Source organism: Scyliorhinus canicula, chromosome 13, assembly GCF_902713615.1.
Source record: "Scyliorhinus canicula chromosome 13, sScyCan1.1, whole genome shotgun sequence".
Lineage (NCBI taxonomy): Eukaryota > Metazoa > Chordata > Chondrichthyes > Carcharhiniformes > Scyliorhinidae > Scyliorhinus > Scyliorhinus canicula.
The window spans coordinates 94,052,847-94,078,725 of NC_052158.1; the positions used below are offsets into that span (position 1 = coordinate 94,052,847).

Consider the following 25,879-nt stretch of genomic DNA (forward strand, 5'->3'; position numbering starts at 1 on the left):
CCCTCCTTCTCCCCATCGAAACTCGGCGGGTCTGGGGGTGGATTGCCTTCCCTCTGCGGGATGGTACAAGGAAAATACAAGGAAGACATGGACGGGGCAAAAATAAGTAAATAAATAAACATAAATCGGGCGAAAAAAAGTGAAGACGGAGGAGAGAAAGTTGAAGAAACAATAAACTGCCACTAACATAAAATAAACTAAGACTTGGAAGTTCATGACAGAGGAAATGAACGAAAGCGAAAAACAAACACAGAAATCAACCAAGTGAAACGTAACAAAAGCACAATAAGGCGTGGTTTCGCTCTCTAACACACACACACACACAGGATTGTTTTGGGTGCATGCCCCAGATTCTTGCACGTCTGGAAAGTGACTGGGAGTGGGTGGTGGTGGTGGGGGAATCCCCTCGATGCACCACCTCGCTCTCCAGTGGGCCGAGTAAGCACTGTATATATTCACATGCAGCACCACATCTATTCGCAGATACACAGCATACGGTGCAGCTGAAGAAGCTAACTTGCAGTTGGGCACTTTTAATTGGACAAGATGATGCTCTCACTCGAAGCTGTTGGTAAGTTTGGAATGATCTGCTTTATTTAAGTTTTCAAAACAAAATCAAACTCGATGTCAACTCCACTTATGTCAAAGTGGGAAGGGGCAGCTCCTTAGGGCGTTCATGTGCCTGCCACCTAACAGACCTTTTAGAAGTTTACTTTATGCCATCTGCAGCTTGGACGCCAAGACTGTGGAATGTTGTCGTCTTCTTAGCGATTTCCCTTCACCTCTCCTCTGGGACCCCGACTGAGAAGCATCAGAAAGTCGATGTAAGATACTGCCTGGATATTTCAAAGCACCTGCTCAACGAGGTGAAGGAGCGTTTGAGACATGTGAGTACCCCGGCGTGTTGTCCACCGTGCAAGCGGGCAATCCGGACGAAAATAATCAAATTCTTTCTAAATTGAAGAATGCCGGCAGGGCTGGGTGACTAACTGGTCGTTTATTGCTGTTCTTTGTTGATTTCCTTACCCTGCAGTATAGTGTTTATTGTTTAATGTTTATCTGTAATTCGTTAACTTCAACTGGGGACATAATGTAAGATGTTTTATACACATTGGCTGGCGATCTGCATTCTATTTTGTTCCATGATGCTATTGTTATTATTGGCTGTTCTTTTCTTAGCCCGATGTGACTGGAGGGTTTAACTGCACCGACAATGTGATTGTTTTGGAGGACTTCACCCAGAATCACACCAGCACAGTCTGGACCTGTTCCCCAGTCCAGGTGAGCAGAAACCTCTGGCGCACTGGAGAACAATTCTGTCATAATGCATTTCCAACTGATTGCTGATGGAAATCTCTGTGAATCTGTAGGAATCCGGCAGATGCGAGAAAAATGGGGATTCCCATGGATGCCGTTTTTCACCCGAACAGGTTTGTGACTGCAAAATGTTTCACCCAGTACTCAGTTCACCGGGGCCGTCAAATTGAATCCAACATTTTCAATGTTCTTGTACCCATAGTGCTATCAAAACATTACTGCCGATCTACAGATCTACCAAGCCAGGCTGCAGAATTTCATTCGTATCACCGGAAAGGTGTGCAAGCACATCCAAGACCTCCTCAAGGTAAACGGAACCGCTCGTCAAAGCTAATGTTTATTTCGTTTTCAATACGGATAAGGTTCAAGGCGAGTCAATGGTATGCCAAAGAGAATTCCTGCCCTTGTGTTCTGTCAGGAATTGGGCAGCTTGCACTTCACACCAGAATGTGTGAAATGAAAACATGAATGTATGAACTTCCAGTCAGAGATAGGCTGTCTGAGTCAACATTGCAAGGTGTAATAAACCCTCCCCAGTGCTTTCTGCCCCATTTACAACATGCACGCCCCCCCCCCCCCCCTCCTTATTCCATCTGTCAGATCTACCTCCTGCTTCATCGATCCCGTTCCCCTCAAACCGATCACTTAACTTTCCTTCCTGGCTCACTTTACCGAATGTTGCAAAGAGTTCCCTTTATTTAGCCACTTTCCAAATTGCCACAATCACATTACCCCCCTTTCAAATAAACCGTGCTCAACTCTCAACCTATCTCCAACTTCACTTTCCTTTGGAAGGTTGTGGAATGTATTCTCACCTTCAAAATCTGTGCTGGCCCTCCCACAACTTACTGCCGCTCTGGTAGCTTTGAAATGACCAAAGTCATGCATAGCATTCTCCTTTGTTCTGTAACTCAAATATCTCACTGTTGTCCTTCATTTATTTCCACTCTTATCTATTTCATCATGGTTGGGCATTCTTATGTCATTAATATCAACCTCGTTCACATGTCGCCCTTTCATTCAAAGACATGGATCAGCTTCCACAGGTTTGCTGATGACATTGGCTGACCTTAGGTAGTTCACCTCTTCATTTCTCCATCTCTACTGACTGTTATCAAACAGGTAATCTGTCGTACAAACCTGAAATAACTGTAACTTCCTCCAACTAAATGTTAGGAAGACCAAAATAAGACCTCACCCTACCTCTTAACAACCACCAACCTTATAACCCCCCCCCCCCCCCCCCCCCCCCCCCTTCTAATATCCACTGTTCACTTAGAATCATAGAATCATAGAATTTATAGTGCAGAAGGTGGCCATTCGGCCCATTGAGTCTGCACCGGCCATTGGAAAGAGCACCCTACCTAAGCCGATACCTCCACCCTATCCCCATACCTCTACCCTATGCCCGTAACCCCACCTAACCTTTTTTGGACATTAAGCAATTTAGCATGGCCAATCCACCTAACCTGCACATCTTTGGACTGTGGGAGGAAAGCGGAGCATCCGGAGGAAACCCACACACACATGGGGAGAACGTGCAGACTCTGCACAGACAGTGACCCAAGCCAGGAATCGAACCTCGGACCCTGGAGCTGTGAAGCAACTGTGCTAACCACTGTGCTACCGTGCTGCCGACTTCGACTCTTGTGCATTCCACTTCCTCCCTTCACCCCAACATTTCTGGACCTGCCTCCAACCATCTAGATTCCACCACCTGGAGTTCTTCCCTAAACTATCACCTCTGCATTCCCCTCCTTCAACATACCTTTTTTGACCATGTTTTTGCCCACTGCTGTCAATCACTCCTTTGGTTTGATGTTCATTTTCTTTCCATCTCAGTGAAACACCTCAGAACATCTTTCATGTTAAAGGGATTGTATAAATATAATCAGTTGTTGGTTGCTGCAGTTCAAGTTTCAGCCAGGCAATATCCTGTTTACAATGTCTGACTGAGAGTTCAATTTCTGCTGCCCACTGCTCCTCTTCCAGCTGTTAGAAGATGTAAATCCTTAGCCATCATGGGTTCCAATGTAGACATTGGTGGCTGCATTGTGCAAACAAATTGCAATAAATTCCAGTTACATTTAAACATTTCCTGCAACTCCAAGAACTCCCAGAAAAGTCCTGTACCCAGTTGTCATTGCATAATAATATTACTGTCAGTGATGCAAAGTCCAGCCTCCAGATGTGCACCACAACTTTAATGCTACAGTGTTCTGAACTTCAGATCAGCTTTCAATACCCTCTTAGGTGTCAGTGACACTGGTCACTCCCTATGTTTTACATTCAGGAGTTCTCCCTTACTGTGCACTAATCCGGTAGTATGGCAAGAGATTATTTTCACAAAATAATAAATTTGCAAAAGTGCATTACATAACAGTTCAATCTGACATTTCTCAAAGTGCAATGCAGTTCAATTTCTTTCACTATAATATGTGGCACTTTAAGTGCAGTGAAACACCTCAATTACAACTTATATTGGTTTTATATTCCTTGCGATCTTTCACACGTGCCCTCATTCAACCTTTCACTTAGAAGACTAAAAACTCTTCAGAGAGATGACATTAGATATAAATCGTTAAACTGCTTTATTTTACAAGCAGCAATTGAATATACAAACGAACAGTTTATAAACAAAGTTCCCCTCAGAGATAAGCAAAACAAAGAGGCAGCTTTCTCCTGGTTAATACCCTGGCCTTTCTGCCAGTCTTAAGTAGTCAGATAGAGACAGGCTTATTTGACAAAAGTCCTGAAATAAATTGCCAGGGCTATTCTTGCCTTTCTCTCTGTTGGTCATGCTCGCGTGTGGGTGTTAATGTCAGCATGAAAGGAGAAAAAGGACAACTATTGTAAATACACATTTTTCAATTGTTGGTTATTTAAAAACAATTTTAGTAGTATCAATTATTTTTCTCCAATTAAGGGGCAATTTAGCGTGGCTAATCCACCTAACCTGCACATCTTTGAATTGTGGGGGTGAAACCCACGCAGGACATGGGGAGAATGTGCAAACCCCACATGGACAGTGACCCAGGGCCGGGATTCGAACCCGGGTCCTCAGCGACGTTAATCCCAGTGCTAACCATTGTGCCACATGCCCACCCTACAATTGTTGTTTATTAATGGTTGCTCTTAGTCTCAGCAATTTCAGCCTACACTGAAAAAGATCATTGCAAACCCTGTATATAAATCACCCCCAAATCCCATTATGAGAAATTATCAAAAACTCCCAAAATGTGGCACCTCGATGAATTAGAATTAGATTCACCAGCGTGCTGAAATGATATGACGTAATCTTCAGGGATTCTCCCAAATGGCCTCTGAAAGATAGCCAGAGATCGTCACAACCCCAGATAGAACCATGTAGATGGGGATTTCCATCAACCTCCGCCAAAGTTTATGTCAGCCGATCCAGAAAACTCCCAAGGAGTTCCCAGTTCTAATGTAAAGCATGCACTGGAGAGAAATGCAATCAAGTCCTGGTGGTGATTTTTCAGACCTCTAGCAGGGCTGTCATGTCATGACTCCATGAATTACATCAGCAATGTTCTTCCATCTTTCCCTAAAGAGTTCAGTATTTTACAGCACAACATTACTTTGATCAACTCCACTTGTTTCACATTTCTGAAACTTACTTTGTCACTTCACTTTAATATATTTGCGCCCCAAGAATGCACCTTTCACCTGCAACAACCTTCACCCTCGCAGCATGAAACAGTGTAACTCTGGTACGTTTGCCTGTGCAGGGTTCAAACAAAATTGATGACTCAGATGTCAGTCTTCATCAGGACTCAGGAGACTGTCACCTTTCACACATTCAGTTTCTGTTTTAATTTTGCGTGTTGCATTTATTACCACCCCACCCAATCCAATTTACTGGAGTTTTACTTCATTCATGGGATGTGAGCATCCTGGCAAAGTCAGCACTTTCCCGTACTTAATTACCTTTGAGAAAGTGGTGCTTAGCCACCGTCTTGAACCTCATGTAGGTTCATCCACACTGCTGTTTGGGAGAGAGTTTCAGCATTTGGATCCAGCAAGAGCACTGGAGTAGCAATTATTTCCACATCAGGCTGCCATATATCTTGCAGTGGGTGTTATTCCTATGCATCTGTTGCCCTTTCTTGTACATCCTGGCTTTGGGGGCCTGGGACTAGAGAATGCACTGCCATGCACTGTTGGCTGTGCACCGTTTATCTCAGTTTGTAATTTTTCCTAATTGTTCTGCAATTGCTCTTTCACTTCTTTTTCATTCTTGATATTTCCATTTCACTTTTCTGTGCCTATTTTCTTTGAAATTCTTTCTATTTTTTTTAACTTTTGTTATAGCCAATCTTGGATAAGTTTGTACCCATTATATAACTAGTTAGTTCAGTTTAATTAAAGCCAAAAAAATGAATTTGTTATCCTGCATAACCTTATTCTGGATTGTAAGAAGTCTTACAACACCAGGTTAAAGTCCAACAGGTTTGTTTCAAACACGAGCTTTCGGAGCACGGCTCCTTCTTCAGGTGAATCTTATTCTGGATTGGGGAGGCAGTGGCTTTGTGGTATGCCACTAGACTAGTAAACCAGAGACCCAGGGCGATGCTCTGGGATCCCAGGTTTGAATCCCACTATAGCAGATGGTGACAATTTGAATTCAATAAAAATCTGGAAAACTCATCTGGTTCATAACGCCTTTAGGGAAGGAAATCTGTCGTCCTTACCCCGGTTCTGGCCTTATGTGACTCCTGACCCACACAGCAATGCAGTCGACTCTTAATTGCACCCCCACCCCCCCACCCCTCCCCCCACCCCTCCCCCCCCACCCCACCCCCCACCCCCCGAAATGGCCTAGAAAGTCAGTTCAAGAGAAATTAGGGATGGGCGACAAATGCTGGCACAGCAAGTGACGGCCACATGCCACATTTTATACATGAATATAAAAAACTGAATTTAGCTGGCCACATATTTGAATTACTAACAACAAAACCTTCTAAATTGTTATTCCGTTTTGATTTAATTTCAGTTAAAATGATTAATATCTAAAGCTTATAATGGAAAATCTCAATTATAGTTCTTTGTGCTTTCATTCATAGGCTCTTAATTCTGAGTCAACCTATGAAGAAGCATACTTTGATGATGGCTCAACAACAGAAGATGAGGAAATACACACCATTGAATTCCCCCAAAGGATGGTTTTGTGCAAGATATTGCAGGCTTTCAAGCTGCGCACCATCACAATCAACAGAGTAATGAACTATCTGAATGAAGCCCAACTGTAACTGTGTGAAATCGAAATATTCTCCACACAGCTGAGATGTTTGTGATGCCTCAGCGTTGCATTTTTTTTGGAATATTTATATGAAATATGCTAACACAACACTTCTCTCAGAACAACTTATTTATTTAAATATTTATTTATTATTTATCTCTCTTTATCTGGGGCAACGTTTTGTAACTTATCAGGAAGCTGTGATTAAAAAGTTCAATCGCATATTAGGAAGAGTCCATTTTATATTTTTGGAACTGAATCTGTAGCTATTTTGTGAATAAATTATATTTTTTCGGATTATTTTCCTTTAAAACTTTCACACTGATCCGTGCTGAATCTGTAAAGGAAATATTTATTAAAATATACTAAGCGTAAATAAATTCCCGATGGTTGGCATAGCCGTGGTCAATTGATAGATGTAATTTTCTTTTATATACATCATGGAGATAAAAGAAATTTACTCTATAAAGCAGCTATGTTATCAGAGTTGACATTGCAAAATTGAATGGGAAGTATTAACATAGAATGCTATGAACAAATTGTGCAAGGTTGGTGCGTAGGACGATGTACCCAATGCAAGATGTTTAATAACACATAGCTCTGTTCATATATGAAAAATAATTCTGGCATTTTTATCCATTCTATCTTGTACATAAATACCATAATTATTTTTATGTAAAGAAAATGTTGGTTGCAATATTATTTTAGAGATAAATGGAAATGCAGCAATTAAAACCACTATCAATTTAAAATAGCCAAAGGCATATAATCGTTTTGGGTCTTTTACGCACGTATTCAGAAATACTATATTATTTTGTACCGTGTGATTATCCGAATAAAAACAACACATAAAACCTAGTCAGCATGAGTTAATGCATTAAATCAAGCAACCTTTCATATTATTTCAAACAATGCATCTCTAATCAAGCAGTTGGAGCAAGTCGTGTGTTGGCAATACAGTCAAGTGCTTTTCAGATAATGCTGTAAATAACATAATCCTTCAGGAATTTCAGGAAATCTCAAAGAACTCCTTACACATATGATCACTTTGATTTTGGATTGCAACATTGAATAGTTAATGAAACCATTAAAATAGGGAGCCGATTAGCTAATTTGTTTAGATGATTAGCCTGTGCTTTAGCATAATACTAACAGCAAGGATTCAATTCCTGCTCCAGGTGTTGTAGACTTGGAACCTGCCTCCTTGTCCTGCCCCTCAGACTGGAAGCATTTGCAAACCACCATAGGTGAAAATTACCAAGAAAACAGCTCAGGATGAGGCATCAGCAGATACTTTTTCTAAGGACCTGCCTTCGACAGAGCACGCATAGCGTACCATTAAAACTGTGCTGCCAAGGTGGCTGCTTATTCCAAAAGAACTGAGATGGTGCATTAGAAAAGATGTAATAATCAAATCAGTGGGCCAGAAAGCAGGATGAAAAAATCACTGGAAAGTGGCTGCTAATACAAAAATACCTGATTTGTTGTATAGTCAATTTTATAATTTTTTTAAAAAATGATGCATTTTTGTGCTCAAGAGATGTTAGAATTAGATTGGAACATATTTTAACCATCTTGATAGCTCAGCATCAACAGAAGACTTTCCATGTAGTTCTAACATGTTTGTCCTAAAACACGTGCTTCATCCCTAACTTTGAAATATTGTCCCACTGCACTAGTCTGTATTTTCCACTTGTGACATTTGAAAAAAATTGGCAGTTGTAAGAGTCCCTTTGAAGTCCCAACGTACGTTTAGTGTTGTCTTTGGACATAACAACATTTTTGCCAAGTAATGTGATAAAACTACAACTTTATTGAATATTGAATAATGACTATTGAAATAATTAGGGCTACAACAATTATGTTTGATAATATAAAAGAAAGAAGTAAAAAAAAAACAATTGAAAGGAGAATTACTTTATATTATAAAAGAAGGAAGACAGACAATTCTACCTACATACTATACATATTATAAAATAGGTATATAGTACATTGCAAATGTTAACCCTCAAATTGGTCTGTTCAAGACAGCTGCCCAAAATGGTTAACCCCAAATTAATCTGTTCCATGGCACAAACTTAATTATACGTTTTGAAGAATAAAGGATTAAGGGTTATGGAGTTTGGGCCGGAAAGTGAGCTGAGTCCACAAAAGATCAGCCATGATTTCATTGATGGCGGAGCAGGCTCGAAGGGTGTCAGATGGCCTACTCCTGCTCCTTATTTCTTATAATAATTGCCCTTGGTTTCATACATCAGCAAGTCTCCAAATAACCTTTACAATGGGTGGGTGCTACGGTCAGTGTCATACGTGACCAGAGCTACCATCAGATTCCCCTGGCCTCACCTGAGTAGATATCTCCCGATGAGGGGGTGGGGCTACATCCTTAGCCAGTGATATCTTGGGACATAATGCCCCAGCCCGAGTGTGGGCCGGGGTATTTATTCCCAGGATATCACTGGTTAGGATGTAGCCCCACCCTCTCATACTCCGTTCGGGGAGTAGAGAGTGTATTGAGTAAGTTTATAAATACTTTTGTTCTTGTCCGCCATTGCTTCCTTCTGGTCACTTACCTGGATCTTACAGTCATTCACTCCATTCTTGTCCCTTCCTCCTATAGTCTTGATTGGTTGGCCATTTCACACCGACGGCACGTCCTGGAAGCAGCATCCCTTTGAGCAAAATTTCTGGCTCCATTCCAACCTTTCAGGGCCGGGTACAAACATTCTCAAAACAATTCTCAGTCCTTATCAATTCTCCTCAAAGGCACTGCAAGGCTCTGCAGACTTTGCAATATCCAAATTGTCCTTGCATTTTTTGATGGTGTTGTCTCATCAACCATCGATCAGGTATTATGTCCATCAATCAAACTCCATTTCCTGATGACCACACTAGTTGACCACGTCAAGTAGGGTCACTCATCACCCTGACTTGAAAGTCCCAGGGCCATTGGGGTCAATATGGGAAGAACAATTTCTCTTTTAAAACAATGGGAAAAATAACTTTCTTCCAGTAGCGGCACTTCTACAATGTTCAGATAAAATAGCAAAACAACGTGTTGTTTATCTTGTTTTACTCCTGTTGATACCTGATAGTTAAAATTGTTAAAATTATAAATGCCGTAATAAAATATTTTGAAAAAAGACCAGCAAAACAACAACTGTGAATATGATGGGCCAAGAAAGTTCCTTGGGCAAAAGTCCAAATCTATAGTTAATGATAACATTGATTATATAACTGATCAATAATCAGAGCACAATCACACCTAGGATTAAATCAATGTCTACAAAGTAAGAACCAATGAAAAATAACTTTAAATATTCAATATAAGACTTAAAAGCTAGAGCAAGGCAAAAATAAAATGCAAAATACAAAACTGCAAAAATTAGTGGCTGCAGACCCTCGGCCTAACAATATAAAGACAATATTATAGGTAACAGTTAGAATAACTTTTCATTACAACAATCGGCATCTTTCAAGTTGAAGTGAAAGAGACAATCAGGAACCACAGGAGTTTTACTCTCCTATGTATCAAGATTGTTTGACTCCTTAGTGTTATTTAAGAACTTATTGTAGAATTAAATGAAACTTTATTGTACTTTGATACTTCATTACAGGTCTCAATACAAACAAGAAATTGGTTATAGGTAGTATCCGACTTGCAACACAATTGGTTCCTGGAAACCTCTGATGCACGATCAATTGCGCGAAAGACTCAGATTGGTACAACTGTGGCTTTATTACAGTCGATGCGTGCCTCCTACTGCAGCTGGTGAAATGGCTGATCAGAAGGAGGACACGCATATTTATACGGCTCCTTATGGGCGAAGCTAGCCGGCAGGGGCTACCGGCGAACCTTTAGTGCAGGTCCTACCTTACATCTGCCTGCCTGATTTAGAGTGGCGGCAAGGGCGACATCTGAAGCGTCGCTTTCTAATTGAAAGGGCAGTGTCTCGTCTACTGCGTGCATCCCGGCCTTGGCTATGTCTGATCTAATACGGGCGAATGCATGTTGTGCCTCAGCCGCAAGGGGGAATTGAGTGGACTGTATGAGTGGGCGGGCCTTGTCCGCATAGTTTGGGACCCACTGGGCGTAGTAGGAGAAAAACCCCAGGCAGTGTTTGAGGGCCTTGGGGCAGTGGGGGAGGGAAAGCTCCATGAGGGGGTGCATGCGGTCGGGATCGGGTCCCAGAAGTCCGTTTTGGACTACATAGCCGAGGATGGCTAGGCGGGTCGTGCGGAACACACACTTCTCCTTGTTGTACATAACGTTGAGGAGAGTGGCGGTGCAGAGGAATTTAGCGAGGTTTGCGTCGTGGTCCTGCTGGTCATGGCCGCAGATGGTGACATTGTCTAGGTATGGGAACGTGGCCCGCAAACTGCACCGTTCGACCATTTGGTCCATCTCCCTTTGGGAGACCGAGACCCTGTTAGTGACGCCAAAGGGAACCCTAAGGAATTGATAGAGCCGACCGTCCACCTCAAAGGCAGTGTATGGACGGTCCAATTTACGAATGGGGAGCTGGTGGTAGGCGGATTTCAGGTCAATTGTTGAGAAGACCCGGTACTGTGCAATCTGGTTGACCATCTCAGATATGCGTGGGAGGGGGTACGCATCGAGCTGCGTGTACCGATTGATGGTCTGGCTGTAGTCCACGACCATTCTGTGTTTCTCCCCCATTTTTACTATTACCACTTGAGCTCTCCAGGGGCTATTGCTGGTCTCGATGATACCCTCCCGAAGCAGCCGCTGGACTTCGGACCTGATGAAGGTCTTGTCCTGGGTGCTGTACCGTCTGCTCCTGGTGGCGACAGGCTTGCAATCCGCAGTTAGATTGGCAAAGAGGGAGGAGGGGTCAACCTTGAAGGTCACGAGGCTGCAAATGGTGAGTGGAGGTAGGGGCCCGCCGAATTTGAGGGTGAGGCTCTGGAGATTGCACTGGAAATCCAGGCCCAGCAATAGTGCAGCGCAGAGGTTGGGTAGGACGTAGAGGCAGAAACCACTGAATTCTATGCCCTGGACAGTGAGTGTGACCATGCAGAACCCTCGGATCGGGACAGAGTGGGATCCGAAGGCCAGGGAGATCCGTTGGTTGGCGGGGTGGACCGCGAGTGAGTAGCGCCTTCCCGTGTCTGGGTGTATGAAGCTTTCGGTGCTCCCGGAGTCCAGCAGGCAAGAGGTCACATGGCCGTTGATTTTCACCGTTGTCGAAGCGGTGGTCAGGTTGTGAGGATGAGACTGGTCCAGTGTCTTCGCGGCGAGCTGTGGGTGGTCGCCCGAGGTTTCTGATGTAGAGCATCGGCGACCCAAATCTGGCGTTCCAGCCCCGTGGGGGAGACAAGATGGCGACGTCCGGGGGTCCTGTAGGGAACAAAATGGCGGCGCCCATGGAGCGCACGTGGACCAAGGGGGGGGATGGCGGCGCCTACTGGCCGCACCTAGCCCTGGGAGGAGAAGATGGCGGCGCCCACTGGCCGCACATGACCTTGGGAGGAGATGATGGCGACGCCCACTGGCCGCACGTGGACCTGGGGGGAGAAGATGGCGACGCCCACTGGCCGCACGTGGACCTGGGGGGAGAAGATGGCGGTGCCCACTGATCGCACGTGGCCCTGGGAGGAGAAGGTGGTGGCGCCCATTGTGCGTTCGGCAAAGGGAAGGGGGCGATTGCGGGCATGATAGCGGCGACTGCGCGGGCCTGGCACACAGCTGCAAAGTGGCCCTTTTTACCGCAGGACTTGCAAGTGGCGGCGTGGGGCGGGCAGTGTTGGCGGGGTGCTTCTGATGACCACAGAAGTAGCAGCGGGTACCCCGGGGTGCGCGGATTGGTGGGCGCTGCAGGCGTATTGAGTAGGCAGGGCCCCAGCCGGGGGGTTCATTTGCGGGGTCCAGGAGGGATAGGACGGGTGGGCCGCGCGGCGAGCGGGGTAGGCCTGGATGTTACAAGATGCGACCGTCATGGAGAGCGCTAAAGTGTTTGTCTCCGTTAGGTCAAGTGTGGCCCCTTCCAGCAATTATTGTCAGATGGGGTCCGACGCAATCCCCGTTACGAAAGCGTCGCGCATGAGGAGATTGGAATGTTCAGTGGCCATAACAGCCTGACAGTCACAGTCCCGTACGAGTGGGATTAGAGCCTGCCAGAAGTCTTCGATAAACTCACCAGGGAGTTGAATGCGAGTGGCGAGTACGTGCCTGCCGAAGAGCGTGTTTACTTTCTGTGTGTAGTTCTCTTTTAGGAATGCCATCGCTTGCGTGTAACTCAGTTGTCCTGGATCAACGGGAACAAGATGGAGCTCAACCTGGCGTATAAGACCTGAATCTTCTGAGCTTCTGTCGGCGTGGGGTCCGCAGCGTTGATGTAAGCCACAAAACAAGCTAGCCAGTGATTAAAGTCCTTTCTGGTGTCAGGCGAGTGCAGATCCAGCTGCAGGCGAGCTGGTTCGATTCTGATATCAATTTCCTAGTAAATCTGACTGTAATAAATTGATGCACGATCAATTGCACGAAAGACTCCGATTGGTACAACTGTGGCTTTATTGAAGTCAGATGCGTGGCCTCCTGCTGCAGCTGGAGAAATGGCTGATCAGAAAGAGGACGCGCATATTTATACAGCTCCTTATGGGCGGAGCTAGCCAGCAGGGGCTACCGGCGAACCTGTAGTGCAGGTCCTACTTTACATCCCCTAGTACAGGTGCACACAGTGGTTCACCACAACCTTATCGTAAGTCAAAATGTAATGTTGGAACCAATTTCCCCATGGGAATAATGTTAAAAATGAAGGATTGGTTCTTTTAGCGGGCAAGGTATCATTTATACCAGCAAACTGCGACCTCATTTCCCATGGGTTATAGACATTTGTCCTGATGCATTCAAACCTCTGCCGGAAGCCTCCTCGAGGTACCACCTTTAAAGATAGCGCCCCCATCTGATTGAAGTTGGTTTCCAGCTTTAAGAATCCCGCCTCGCCAGAGTGACAGTGTTAACTATGCTCGCTCACTTTTTTTCTAAGAGGCTCAAGTGAGAAACCCCCCTTTCACTCTGTGTTTCTCACCAGGACTAACACGGCCATTTTTTGGTAAGATTCTGCCCACTGTGTGTAAATTGACTCCATAATTGCCCATAATAACACGAACTATACTTCAAAGTAATCCATTGGTTGAAAAGCTCTCTTGAGAAGAAAGCTGCTGCATAAATGAGCTCAAGCTGAGAAAAGGGAATATGGGGTGGCACAGTGGGTTAGCCCTGTCGCCGAGGTCCCAGGTTTGATCCCGGCTCTGGGTCAAAGTCCGTATGGAGTTTCCACATTCTTCCCATGTTTGCGTGGGTTTCACCCCCACAACCCAAAAGATGTGCAGGCTAGGTAGATTGGCCACGCTAAATTGCCCCTTAATTGGAAAGAATGAATTGGGTACTCTAAATTTTAAAAAAAGAAAAGGGAAGATGGACAATTCAAATTTAGAGGTAGTCATGAACATGAGGACGAGATTACTCAATGAATCAGTGGAATCATTCAGCTAGAAAAAACAATGAGCAATAATCAGATGGATATTTGAAGGGGTGGATGATTGAGATGTTGACACTTGCCAAATGGTCTGCAAAGTCTTATTGTGGTCCTTTTCAGCAATCATGCAAACATACCCAATTGAGAGTCAATGGGTGGGATTTTCTGTCCCGTTGGACCCATTTTCCACACAGCGTGCCCCCGCTGGCAGCTGGATCCTCCGTTCCCACAGCCAACCAATGGGGCTTCCTATTCTGGCCACCCCATGCCATCAGGAAACCCACGGGCATGGGTGCACTGCCGGTGAAGTGGATGATCCCGCTGACAGAGAATCCCGCAGATTGTCTCTATGAAGGGAGGGAAGAATTGGGACTGAGAAATGAGCATACCTTCATTCCATTGCAACCACAGATAAAACGTTTTTCTTGATTTTTCTGCATCAACAAAAATCTAAGAGAAACAAACTCCAGGAACAAAATAAACTTTGGTACTAATGTACCTTTGCTCTTGGGTATCAAGCATGCCTCTCTTCATGAAGTCCTTAATGCAAGCTCTTTGCTTTGTGTGATAATGCAAAATGGATGATAATAAATAGACAGCTTGATCTACATTTTACCCAATTCCATTGACTTCAAGTAAATAATAGGTCCAACTGATCCTATCAGTTTCCTGTTGGACAGGTTAGGCTAAAATTACCCATTGAGTCAGAGTGGAAGACTGCAATGAGGGTTCTGAGAGGAGGAGGAGCAGATGGGTGCCACAGTTGCAGTTGAAAAAGACGAAGAAAGAATCACTGGGGCATAAAGAATGACAGACAGTAAAGGAAAACCTGGGAATAGTTTTCCCAGGTAAAGATGAGAATTCTTAGATTATGTAGCAAGCTTTTTATTTGTCTCGTGTTAATTAGCAGAAGAATAAGTCTGAATGACCCTGAGTTAACTTTGGATGCCCAAAGAAACAATAAATAGAATATTTCTGGGGAGGTGATGGCGCAGTGGTACCATCACTGGACAAGTAATCCAGAGGCCCACAGTGAAGTTCTGGGGACCCGGGTTCAAATCCCACCAAGGCGGATGGTTAAGTTTGAATTCAATAATAATCTGGAATGAAAAGTCTAATGACACCATTGTTGATTGTAATTAAAAAATAAGTGAACCATCTGGTTCACTAATATCCTTTAGGGAAGGAATCCTGCCATCCTTACTTGTTCTGGTAGCAATGTGGTTGACTCTTAATTGCCCTTTGAATTGGCCTAGCCAGCCACTCAGTTTAAGGGCAATTAGGAATGGGCAATAAATGCTGTCCCAGCCACCAACACCCACATGCTATGAACAATTTTTTTAAAAACAATTGAAAGCACAATTCAAAAAATATGTAACAGGGCAAAGAAAATAACCAGTGCAATGATGATACAAGAACCATGATCATGGAAAAGGCCAGGGGTGGGATTCTCCATCATACCACACCTGTTATCTGGTGCGATGCACCCCCCATCCCACCAACAGCGGGATCCTCCATCCTGGCAGCCAGCCAATTTCCCATTGTGGCCATCCTACGCCGCTGGGAAATCAGCGGGCATAAGTGTGCTGCTGGTGAAGCGGAGGATCCTGCTGACGGAGAATCCAGCCCCAGAACTTTCAAAATGGCATGTAGTAAGATCCAATGGCAGCTTCCATACCTTTATAGCACAAATGTAAGGGGAATCAGAGATGATATGAGTCTACACAGTGATAAAATTAACATGAGCAAAAATGCAAGGAGATGAAATATGGAGAGGAAGTCAGAAAGAGAAAGGAGATAACATGGACAGGATATAATGCAGAGGCACATATCTTGGCGATTAAGGATTCCAAAAAGGATCAGCCATGAGCTTCTCCTTCCCAGAGCACTGAATATCTTACAGACATTTTCATAGACTTTACAGTGCAGAAGGAGGCCACTCGGCCCATCTAGTCCACACCGGCTCCCGGAAAGAGCACCCCACCCAAGGTCAATACCTCCACCCCATCCCCACAACCCAGCAACCCCACCCAACACTAAGGGCAATTTTGGACACTAAGGGCAATTTATCATGGCCAATCCACCTAACCTGCACATCTTTGGACTGTGGGAGGAAACCAGAGCACCCGGAGGAAACCCACGCACACACGGGGAGGATGTGCAGACTCCGCACAGACAGTGACCCAAGCCGGAATCGAACCTGGGACCCTGGAGCTGTGAAGCGATTGTGCTAGCCACAATGCTACCGTGCTGCCCCTTCGGTTGACAATAAAACAAAATGAAACATTGGAGGAAAGTTTTTTCTTAAGACCATTAAAATTAGAGAATATGGTCCCCGGAAGGGTAGGGGGATTTAGTTCAGACGGGCAGCATGGTCGGCGCAGGCTTGGAGGGCCGAAGGGATTGTTCCTGTGCTGTAATTTTCTTTGTTCCGGAGGAAAAAGTGACGCAAAAGATCGCTTTTTTCTTTGGTAGAATTCATCAAGATAGAATGGGGTGGGGAAAGTGAATTCATAGAAGTTGTAAGAGACAACTTTAGGCAAGTAACATGGCAATCTTGTTCGGAGGGCTGGTAACAGGAGCTAAAGCTTCTTTTCGATTAAGTTAAGTTAAGCAGTTTTTTCAGTAGACTTACAGATTTGCAAGCAGAGAAAAGGTTAACTCAGAATGTTTCAGAAAGACCAAGATGCCATGGACCTTTCCAAGTGATGGCTGAATAATGGGAGTGACAGAATATAGTTGTAGATCTGTTAAATGGACAGAATTCAGGGACAGCAGCCTCTTGTCCAGCTTGTATGATATCACTTATTTCACTGGTGCAAAAGGTTCGGAAGAATAAAGCTGCATCTAGAGTAGGGAAATGCAGCAAATAATTATTGGAAACACTCCATACTTGCTCATTTCTAATGACAAAGACAAATTTAATTTGTGGGAACTAATTTGCAGCAAGTTATTCTACAAAGATGTGACATAATTTCAGCAGCCTTCTCATAAGTCTACTCATAAGTCATGTATTTTTAAACTTGAAACTGCAGATCGGATAATTCCTTTAAAATAACCTATTACCAACTTGTTAAAGAGAATCATTCCAAAATTAAGGGAAATCCCACTGAAAATTAACTAGACTGATGATCGTTATGTATAATTTTCTAAAAAATTCCAGGGCAGTACATCTCTCTACAACTGTAACTGGTTTTGCTTTACTGCCCCCACCCCCTTTTGCAGATCATAGATTGGCAGTTACTGGGTATGCCAGTGGGTATGCCATGCATAGCTACTGTTAATCGTGTGCTTTGCAATGTTTGGTTAAATATTTCTCCAGAACCAATGGCTGATCCTAATTAGTCCCAGTTTGTGGCAATAATAAATTAAAATCCTAGACAATATTGTTCTAGACATTAACTAGTTTACCATATTTACCCATTACAATGTACCATTGGAAATTTAAAGAACTGTGGTCAGAAGTATACTCCTGGTGTAGGTAAATGCAGTGCAGGGAGTGCAAATTGGGCAGGATCTAGAAATAATAGGTCAGACCAGTAACCTTTGAAGGGCAGGCAGGCACACGTTCTGTCCGGCAGTGTCAAAAATATGTAGTTAATAATGTTGAAAAGCAAATTACTGCGGATGCTGGAATCTGAAACAAAAGGGAAAATGCTGGAAAACCTCAGCAAGTCTGGCAGCATCTGTAGGGAGAGAAAAGAGCTAATATTTCGAGTCCGATGACTCTTTGTCAAATTAGTTAATAATGTTATTGATTTTCAGGTCAACTGTTCTAAAGGTACATTTTTGATTTCCAACTTTGAAAGAGAGTTTAAAAGCCCTTTTCAAAATGAAGGTATTGGCAGACATCTTGGTACCTTTTTGTTTTTGTTAAAACCTTTTCAAACTCTCCGTGAACTAACACTCTCTCCAGAGGAACTGGCTATAAAGAGGCATTGAGGTGCACAGATTCCTCCGGGGATCCACAGAATCCATAAATTCACTATGGTACAGAAAGAGGCCTTTCAGCCTATTGAGGCACCACCGATCCTCTAAAGGAGCACCTTATCTAAGCCCACAACCCTGCCCTATCCTCGTAACCTCACCTAACCTGCACATCCCTGAACACTAAGGGACAGTTTAGAGTGGCCAATCCACCTAGCCTGAACATCTTTGGACTGTGGGAGAAAACTGGAGCACTTGGAGTAAACCCACGCAGATACAGGAAGAACATGCAAACTCCAAACAGTCGGTCAAGGCCGGAATCGAACCCAGGTCCCTGGCGCCGTGAGACAGCAGCGATAACCACTGTGCCACCATACCTATTAATGTCCATTGATTAATGTCCATTAATGGATATCTATTGAATCTTCTAAAATGTGTAAAAATCCATTGGCTTTGGAGAAAATAGGAGACAGGAAGGGATTTGAAAGAGCCTCCCTGTAATCCACTTCTGTGTCCGGTGGTACAAAGATTAATCTAAATTAACAAAGCAGCCATTTTGTGTAGGTGTGACAAAGAGAGGTGGCAGAAGCCAGGTGTGCAGAACTCCAAGGAAGGACTCTGAGAAACATCATCAGAGAAGGTTTTCGATCAAGGCAGAACAAAGGGGAAGGTCTCCAGAAATCAACTGTCGCGCTGCTGAAATGAATCTCTATGATCTCCGAGTGTCATAACTGCAGGACTAGTGAGCAACGAGAAACCTTCTCTCTCTCTCCCAAATATTGCTTGGTCTGCTGAAAAGGCAAACACTAACTAACTGACTACAGAAGCCATTGCAGCTGCTGGACATAACTCTTCAACTTCAACCCTTCACTCCAGACAGACAACACTTCAACTGCAAGCTATAAGCCTGCAACAATATCTTAAAGGAAGGAACTGAATAAGTATCTTGATAAGTAGGTTTTATCCTTATCAGCGTTCAACATTTGTATGTATTCAGTTAGGTGGTTTGTATAGTAATTTTGTAACAAATATACCTCTAACTTGTTTAAAGCTTAAGCTTTGCCGTTGGTTTTTTCAATTGAATCACTTAAAAGGGGGTCACATAAACACATACGGATTCTTCGCTCACAGACCACTTTGAGGAAATACCCTTTTAATATGGTTGTGACAATCAGAAAAAAGATGGCCAATGGTGCCAGGGAAGATGAGGCCATCTTGAATACTGTCCCAACTGGTAACCTGAGCCAGCATTTCCATCCCACTCCACCTGATGATGGTGAGCTGAGCATAGCTAATGCGTAGGTCAGTTCAGGAGTACAAGTATGTCACAGCTGGGGCCACGGGTTAAGATTCAGATCTGGAGCAGCTCCAGGCACACAATCATGCACAGCTGACTCATAAAAGGGTGATTGATGAGCGAAGGTGGACATGTCGGATAACCAGTAAGAGGGGGGGGGGGGGGGGGGGGGGTTAGGAGTGTTGATGGCAGGAGAGCACGTGATGAAACCTCCAAGAATATGTCCAGAATTGGCAACCCTACTGAAAAAGACACGCTCATGAGCTGACCCTGCCACCACCCACGTATCCCCTGTAGGATCCAACCAGACCTCTGCAGTTCCCAGTCCCACACCTTTAGATATTGGCAGAGAAGAAGATGTTGTGGCCCTCTATATGCGTTTTCCTTTTGTAAGCTGGGAAACCCATTTGTAAGAAGCTGATGTGCCAACGTGCATTATTCACTACACATTAACCTCTTAAAACCGAACACCCTCCTTAATTATAAAATATACACGATGCGCCGCTGTGCTTAGTTGCTTTATAACATTTGCTGCGGGACCAATTAAAAAAAATGCTGAGCAGACTAGTCTTCAAAGCTGATTGCTCGTGCAGCGTGTCCCCTTGCTGCACAGCTCGCATTGACAATATGTTACCAAATGTAGCCTCCCCGCCAAAGTGGAGAGTTACACTTTGCAGAGTGCAGAGCTGGGGGATTCCCAGGGCGCTCTCGGCAATGGAATGGCGAACAATAATGAGGCCGGTGCGCCCGCAGCGCCTCCAGCTCCCTGAGGGCGCGCGCTGGGAGGAATCCGGGCCCAGTTCCCTCCAAGTGGTCCTGGTGGCCGAGTTCCGCTCGCTTCTGTGACGGCGATCGACTTTCCGTAAAAGCGGAGGGCGAAAAATCACCCGCCTCTTCAATGTCAGCTTTCAAATTCGTAACGGCACTTTCAGTCTGAGCGGCTGGAAAATCACACAGTCGAGTGGAACTTGCGAGGAAACGAGGGCCATTCATGGAAAGCAGAATAGAGAGCAGCCACTGAGGGGGAAGTTCACTCATCCCCTGTCAGTATGTGTGTGTGTGAGTGAGTGTACCTTCTTCACCCCACACATCTCCAGCCGTGCCTTGCACTTGTAATAAGGCATTAAAACCCCAACACCGTTCTATCTCACTTTCTCCAGTACCTGCCCTGGAGCATTGCTTTATTTAATTATCTCTCTGGAAGGGTTGTGGTTGGAACGTGGTGACAATTTCTTCACATTCCCTGCGTATTCTGCCTTGTTATTTTTTTTAAGTTTCACTCCATGTTTCGTATTGGGTGGCAGTGCCTGGTGGGGTTTCAGCCTGGAAAATTGCTCATCCGACAACCCACCCAGAGGCTGCCCTCAAAACCCCAGCGCGAAGCTCAAGTGGGCCGAGAGCGGAGGCTGTTTGTTCCCATCTCATTTCGGAGAGTTGTAACTCCGAAATGGAGCCAGTACCGTGCTAGTGGCTAACTCAGCGGTAGAGCTCCCAAACATTCCCCCAGTTCAAAGATGAAATATTAGAGGACGCAGTCTCTCGCAAACGTCTAGAAAATCTTCCTTTTCTGCACGCAAAGCGGTCTCCATCGCCCTGTCTTCATACAATCATGTGGGACAGAAGGAGGCCATTTGGCCCATGGAGTCTGCACCGACCCTACCTGGGCCCAATCCCCCGCCCTTTTCTGTAACCCCACCTAACCTGCACATCTTTGGACTGTGGGAAGAAACTGAAGAACCCGGAGGAAACGCAGGCAGTCACGGGGAGAATGTGCAAACTCCATACAGTCAACAGGATTGAACACGGGTTGCTGGACTATGAGAGCAGTACTAACCACTATGCCACCGTGCAGCCTGATACAAGATCCGATTTTATGAATGTGTGCTTCTGGCTTGAACCTTTGTGGATTGACAACTATGGTTTTCTGAAATGTATGGCTACTAGGTGAGAGCCAGACCCTCCAGAATTGGCCTGGTGTCTCCAGAAATTGAAAATCAATCTCCAGGACACAGCGGTGGTGCAGCCCTGGAGAAAAATCATCTGCGCATTAAAAAAGATAGCTCTTATTTTTTCAGGAATAAGAGTAGGCCTTTCGGCCCGTCAAGCCATTTAATTTGATCATGGATGATTGGACACTTCAGTTCCTTTTACACCCAGTATCCCCATAACCCATTACATTATTGTTCATCAGAAATCTATCAATCTCTACCTTAAACCTACACAATGACTGAGCTTACACAGTCCTCTGGGGTGAGAATTCCAAAGACTCATAACCCTCTGTGTAAAGAAATATCTCCTCATCTCAGGAATGGAGAAGGCTTGAGACAGCAACAGAGACAGGGTGACAGCAAGACTGTCAGGCTGGGGTATCAGCCGAGTTGTAATAATGACTTTTGGGCTCTCTAGCCATCAACTCGCACCCACCCCCTTCCACACCCCATATCCTCTTCTTACCCTTTCCATTACTTCACTGCCCCTTCCATGCCCTCATTCATCCACCATACTCACTTCCACTGTGCACAGAACCATTGAACCACTGGCAAGTCTTGAAAATTTTTCAAATGCTGAAATTTACAACATATGCAAACATGCATCGAAAATCTCCTTTGGCAAGAACTGTTCATTTCACACGTCTTAATTTTTTTGCATATAAACACAGTCATTGAAAAGTTCTCTTCAAAGAAAGATCAGGGACGGGATTCTCCATTTCTGAGACTAAGGGCACGATTCTCCAGACTCACGAAAAATCGGGAAATTGGCAGGAAAAACGGGCGCGTTTGACGACGGTCGGGAAGGGTCCATTTCCCGACGTATTCACTTCCGGGAAATGGGCTAGTAACGCGGCCGAGTCAATTACGTGCGCCATTATGACGGAACGCGGCGACGGCACGAACACGCCAACGTGACGCCGCCCAACGCCGTAAAAAGGCGCGGGCGAGCACAGAATCTGTCGGCCATGATGTCGGAGCCCAGGAGAGCTGCCCCTCGGTTTGTTGAGGCTGATGTGGAGGCGCTGCTCGATGCCGTCGAGCAGAGAAGGGTCATCATCTGCCCGCGTAGAGGGCATCGCCAACCTTCCGGAGTGGTACGCCAGGCCTGGCGTGAGGAGGTTGCTGCCATTAGTGCAGAGCAATGCAGGAAAAAGCTGCACGACCTCACCAGGGCTGCCAGGGTAAGTGCCAAGAGGGTGCCCCCTGGTCACAACCATCCCTCCCCCCCTTAACTTAATCACCCACCTGCCCCCCTGGCACAGGGGGTGGAGGGGGATTGGGGCAGAGTTATTTGAGGGTGGTTCACAAAGTTGTCACAGACCCAGTGCTCTGGCCTCCGTGGAGAGATGCAATGGTCTTATGACAACTTCACCCCCAAACTGTGCCAGTATCTGAACGGACTGCTGATACCTGCCGTATTGTAATGATCTACCTATATCCCCTCCCCCAACAGGTCAAGTCCGCTCACAACACCCGTGAGCGGCACAAGACTGGAGGGGGTTCGCCCAACCTGCACCCCCTGACCACATTTGAGCTGAGGGCACTAGACCTTGTTGAGGGGCCTGGCACCCGGGAAGTCGCGCTATGTGAGGTTGGCGGATCTGCAGCAAGTGAGACAACCCTCCTTGACAAACACCCACCCCTCCCCCATCCTCTGTCCTTTTACACACCCTGCCCACTTGGACACCTTCCCCATCCTCTGTCCCTTCACACACCCTGCCCACTGGGACCGTCCAGCGGCTGGCCGAGCGAATCTAAATAGCCCGTTTCATTCTCTTCCCTAGGACGTGATGCCGAACGACCAGGGCTGTCTGGCTGCAGACGGACACAGGCATCTTCCGCCACCTCACCTGGGGCCGAACGACAGAGTGTGCTTAATCAGCGGGGAGTCCCATCCTCCCCAACCCAATCTGCGGAGCAGGACGCCCAGAGGGTGGCGATACCAGAAGCCACAGAAATGGCCAGCGAATACCCTGCGGACTCTCAGCGGCCCCATACCATAGAGGAGGCGTTAAATACAGACGACCTCGGGCTTGCGGCACTGCTATCTCCCACACCATCCATCATCCCAGAGACACTCACCCCGGTTGGCCTATTTAGTGATGAGGCTCCTGGGTCACAGTCTGGTTCGCACATCACAGCTGAGCAGGTACAGCAGGTGGAGGTCGGAGCAACCGAGGGCCCGGACTCGCGGAGGCCAGACCAGGCCCAGCATGCAGCTGGCTCCCAGACGTTTTCTGAGTTCCTGGGGTTTCTCAACCCACCCGCACAGCCGATGCATCTCGAAACCCAGGGACACAATGACGGGATGAGGGCTGTTTTCCTGGCTCTGCATACGCTGTTAGAGGAGTCGAACCGCGTCCACGAGCAGGGAGTGGTGCCGCTCATGGCAGAGACCCAGGCTGACACCGCACGGGTGGCATCCGCGGTGGAGGCGATGAGTCAGGTTATGCAAGACATTGGGGTTAATGTGCACGCGTCATCCTCGGCCCTGGACAGGGTTGCCCTCTCACAGGCAGCAATGCGCCAGAGCCAAAACGACATTGCCGGTGTGCTGCGGGCCTTGGCCCAGTCTCACCAGGTCATGGCCCAGTCGCAGCAGTCAGTCGCCGAGAGCATCAACCGCCTGACACACGTGCTGGATGGCGTCGTGCACTCACAGGTTGAGGTCGCACAGTCCCTGGCGGGAATGTCTAACTCCCTGGACTCCACGTCTGAAAACCTTCGGATCCTGGTCGATACCGTTGCAGGCCTCCAGGACTGGCAGCACCAGGTGTCGGTGGCACGGCGGGGCACCTCCCCGCTTGCACCTCTCTCCCAAAGTGAGGCCCGGGGGCCACCGGGCTCCCCGAGGGAGGAGGAGGTTTCGGGGCCGTCCCATTAACTCCATCACGGGACGTCCCGGAATACTCGGCCTCCCCCCGTCCCATCCCTGGTGCATCGGGTGGGCAGCAGGCAGAGCAGGGTGGCACAACGTCACCCGAGATGCCCGCAGAGCAACCTGGCCCATCAAGGCCGGGTCGCCCCAGGAAACGCTTGCCAAAGGAGAAACAAGTCGAAGGGGGCGATTCGCAGCAGTCCTCCTCCACTCCTGCTGTATCATCTGGAGAATCACTTAGATGTAGTGGTAGGGACCGTAAGGCAACAAAGAGAGACACTGAGTAAGTTAGCATGGGTGAAGGGCACAGTTTAGTTCTGGGGCTAGGGCACCTGTAAATGTTTGTTCACATTAAACGCACTGTTCCACCTTACTTGTAATACCGTGTGATTGTTCCACAGCCACAGGAATCGTGATGGTGACCAAGTGTCGCTGGGGTTGACGAACGGTCAAACTTCAGTGCCGGGTGTGCAGTCCCTGCCGCTCCCCCCACCCCCTCCCACAGGTAGCCCACGCGGGCACGTGATGGAGTGTCCATGACGAACTCAGTGGCCACCAAGGCGGATGGTTCAGCTATTGCCATGGGTCAGACTCTCTCTAACGATTCTGAGCTCACCGCTCTTCGCAAAGCGGGCTGTCATCATTCCACATGGCACTGATCACACCCGCTGACACAGCCATCAATGTTGTGCCATACCGTCTGGACCCAGTGGTAAGGGTGATATCGAAGTGGAGCACTGTACACTGAGAGGGAGTGGTGGGGGGGGGGGGGGGGGGGGGGGGGGCTGTGGTGGTGGCAGTTATGTGTTGACCCTCTGCACGACTAGCGATGCAGGCGGTGGTTTGGTGTTCAGCGGGGACGTCACATGCGACGCGTGAACCGTGCTGCCACCAAGGCGTCGCGTGCCCGCCGTCCTCGCCGGGTCTGTTGTGCCGCCTCCTGGGCATCACCAGCACCTGGGTCGTGTCTGCGTGCTGCGCCCGCCACTCCGCCAGCCTCCTCCTCCTCCTCCTCCTCTGTGCTGGCACCACTGCCACTGGTTTCTCCCTACGCCTCCTGCAGCAGGTCATCTCCCCTCTGCATCGCGATGTTGTGCAGCGCACAGCAGACCACAACAATGCGAGCGAACCCTTTCAGCCTGGTACTGCAGGGCCCCTCCGGAGCGGTCCAGGCACCTGAATCTCATCTTCAGGAGGCCAAGGCAGCGCTCCACCACACCCCTGGTTGCTGCATGGGCATCGTTGTATCGTGTTTCCGCATTGGTCTGAGGCCTCCGTATAGGCGTCATCAGCCAAGACCTCAGCGGATAACCCCTGTCGCCTAGCAACCAGCCCCTCAGCCGGGGGGGGACGTCCCTCAAACATCGCAGGGATGAACAACTGCGCCAGTATGTAGGAGTCATGCACACTACCTGGGAACCTTGCACAGACATTCATGATCCTCATGTGGGGGTCGCATACCACCTGGATATTCATGGAGTATGTCCCCCTTCTGTTTGTGAACACGTCCCTGTCCCCTGCAGGCGGGCGCATGGGGACGTGAACACAATCGATTGCCCCCTGCACCCTCGGTATCCCGGCCACTCTGGCAAATCCATGAGCTCGTGAGTCTTGACTTGCTTGGTCCTCGGGAAAGGTGATGTAGATGTTAGCAATGGCATAGAGGGCGTGGGTCACATCCCGGATGCACCTGTGCACCGATGACTG

At 46.8% G+C, this 25,879-nt stretch overlaps 1 protein-coding gene across 1 annotated transcript in view; it reads left to right on the forward strand.

Moving 5' to 3' along the window:
- The window catches only part of il12a (interleukin 12a), a 29,281-nt gene extending 22,694 nt beyond the window's left edge, over positions 1 to 6,587 (forward strand). Inside the window, exons 3-7 of the mRNA XM_038815415.1 lie at positions 730 to 887; positions 1,180 to 1,281; positions 1,371 to 1,430; positions 1,520 to 1,624; positions 6,402 to 6,587. Coding sequence (XP_038671343.1) covers positions 730 to 887; positions 1,180 to 1,281; positions 1,371 to 1,430; positions 1,520 to 1,624; positions 6,402 to 6,587 — 611 coding nt within the window. The remainder of the gene's footprint in view (positions 1 to 729; positions 888 to 1,179; positions 1,282 to 1,370; positions 1,431 to 1,519; positions 1,625 to 6,401) is intronic.
- The last annotated feature ends 19,292 nt before the right edge of the window (positions 6,588 to 25,879 follow it).